We start from the raw sequence: 2,128 nt of genomic DNA, 5'->3' as shown, positions 1-2,128 counted from the left end.
TTCCCCCTCTCTCAAAACCAGAGCACCCTTGGTTTTCCTACTTTCAAAATTACCTTACAATCCCCTCTTCCTACTTTCCCGGTTAAAACCACTGCCTTCTGCGCCCCTGGATTTTGACATTATGCCTCTTTAAGATGCAGACAACACGAAACCAAAAAAATGGCAAGATAGTAATTCCATTCCAAACTTGGGTCAATCACCAAACCATCACCGGTATAAATATGTAGCCACTGCTCACTGATGTGTTAACTAGTGACCAAGAGCTTCTTCCACCTGCACTCTAGCCATGCAAGCCTCCCTCTACCTGGACACCAAGACTCTCGCATGGCCTTCACGTGGCCACACCTCAACCCACCACATATTCCGGCCAACACCCACCGTCAGACTCAGGCCATTGCCCCCAGTCTCCGCCGTGGCCACGTCACCTCCGCCTCTAACTCGGCAGAAGGCCCACTCGTTGCCACCGGAGAAGGTGGAGCTCTTCAAGTCACTAGAGGGCTGGGCCTCCCAGACAATCCTCCCATTTCTGAAGCCGGTGGACGAATGCTGGCAACCCAGTGCCTTCTTGCCGGACCCGTCTCTCCCGAAGGAGGAGTTCTTGGACAGGGTTCGGGCACTTAGGGACCGGACCGATGGGCTGCCCGACGAGTACTTTGTGGTGCTGGTCGGGGATATGATCACCGAGGAGGCGTTGCCTACGTACCAGAGTATGATCAATGGGCTCGATGGGGTGAGAGACGAGACCGGAGCTAGCTCGAGCCCGTGGGCGAAGTGGACTCGGGCTTGGACCGCTGAGGAAAACCGCCACGGCGATCTGCTTAAAACCTATCTGTACTTGTCCGGTCGGGTTGATATGTTCAAGATCGAGAAGACTATTCAGAACCTTATTGGAGCTGGCATGGTGAGTCTGTATTTTCTTCTTCTTTTTTTTCTTTTGTCGTGTGAATCGCATTTTCATAATGTCGGTAACTACTTATTTAGAAATTCATACTGAGAAAAAGAAATTTGAGATTTCAAATATTGTTACTAAATTTGTTCTTTGAGTTACAATTTACAAAAAGTTTAGCATCTATTATATATCTGGATGTTATATCTTCATTTCTTACATAAAAACTGTGAGGATGATGATGTTATGTGTCATTTACCACAACTAATGTTAATATGTGACATTACTCTAATATAATTGTTTATGCATCATGGATAACCAGCTTTTTTACATACGTCATGTGCGTGTGAAATGTTCTTGTTCTTATTTTTAATCATGTTGTTCAAGCAGATGGATTTGGTGGTCCGATCCAGTTGTAATAAAAATTAACGTGTTCTTTTTGTTTTTAATTCAATCAGGAGCCAGGGACGGAGAATAACCCGTACTTGGGTTTCGTGTACACTTCATTTCAAGAGCGAGCCACGTTCATATCGCATGGCAACACGGCTCGGCTGGCTAAGGACCGCGGCGATCCGGTGCTTGCCAGAATATGCGGCACCATTGCATCCGACGAGAGGCGCCACGAGTTCGCCTATTCCAAGATTGTGGAAAAGCTACTCGAAGTGGACCCAACCGGAGCAATGGTCGCCATTGCGGACATGATGAGGAAGAAGATCACAATGCCGGCCCATCTTATGTACGATGGGGAGGACCCCAAGCTGTTCGAGCATTTTGCGGCCGTGGCTCAACGGCTTGGCGTGTACACGGCACAAGATTATGCGGACATTTTGGAGTTTTTGATCGGACGGTGGAGGCTGGAGAAGGTGGAAGGAATGACGGGGGAGGGTAAGCGTGCACAGGACTTCGTGTGTGGGTTGGCGCCGAGAATCAGGAGGCTAGAAGAGCGGGCCGATAAGCGAGCAAGGAAGATGGAGCCGCATGGCGTCAAGTTTAGCTGGATTTATAATAAAGAAGTGGTGCTGTAATCAAGTGTGCGTTTAAGTAGCTTCTCTTTTCCCTCTCCAACAACCATCGTGAATTTTTGTTCAGTTGCTTGATGTGTGAGATAAATAAATGTAGAAGACGGAATGGTATGTTACTACTATAGTTACCTGAATAGTGAAATCACTTTCTTACTCAAATTTCAAAATGCAAGGTATATTTTGAGATACTTATGATGTCACACAGGCTTCCCTAAGAATT

General features: G+C 47.0%; 1 protein-coding gene across 1 annotated transcript; it reads left to right on the top strand.

The window, feature by feature from the left end:
• Positions 1–228: 228 nt before the first annotated feature.
• Positions 229–2,067, top strand: LOC112172827 (stearoyl-[acyl-carrier-protein] 9-desaturase 6, chloroplastic). Its single transcript, XM_024310318.2, has 2 exons — positions 229–901; positions 1,345–2,067. Exons 1-2 carry the CDS (start codon positions 287–289, stop codon positions 1,909–1,911), a joined length of 1,182 nt encoding a protein of 393 aa, XP_024166086.1. The 5' UTR covers positions 229–286; the 3' UTR covers positions 1,912–2,067.
• The last annotated feature ends 61 nt before the right edge of the window (positions 2,068–2,128 follow it).

Source organism: Rosa chinensis, chromosome 6, assembly GCF_002994745.2.
Source record: "Rosa chinensis cultivar Old Blush chromosome 6, RchiOBHm-V2, whole genome shotgun sequence".
Classification (NCBI taxonomy): domain Eukaryota; kingdom Viridiplantae; phylum Streptophyta; class Magnoliopsida; order Rosales; family Rosaceae; genus Rosa; species Rosa chinensis.
This window is presented reverse-complemented; position numbering and strand designations above follow the sequence as displayed.

Excerpts from the sequence above, each read along its gene's own strand:
- LOC112172827 (XM_024310318.2), top strand. The coding sequence starts at position 287 with ATGCAAGCCTCCCTCTACCTGGACACCAAGACTCTCGCATGGCCTTCA. Across the intron at positions 902-1,344 it reads ACCTTATTGGAGCTGGCATG|GAGCCAGGGACGGAGAATAA; the intron begins GTGAGTCTGTAT and ends TAATTCAATCAG.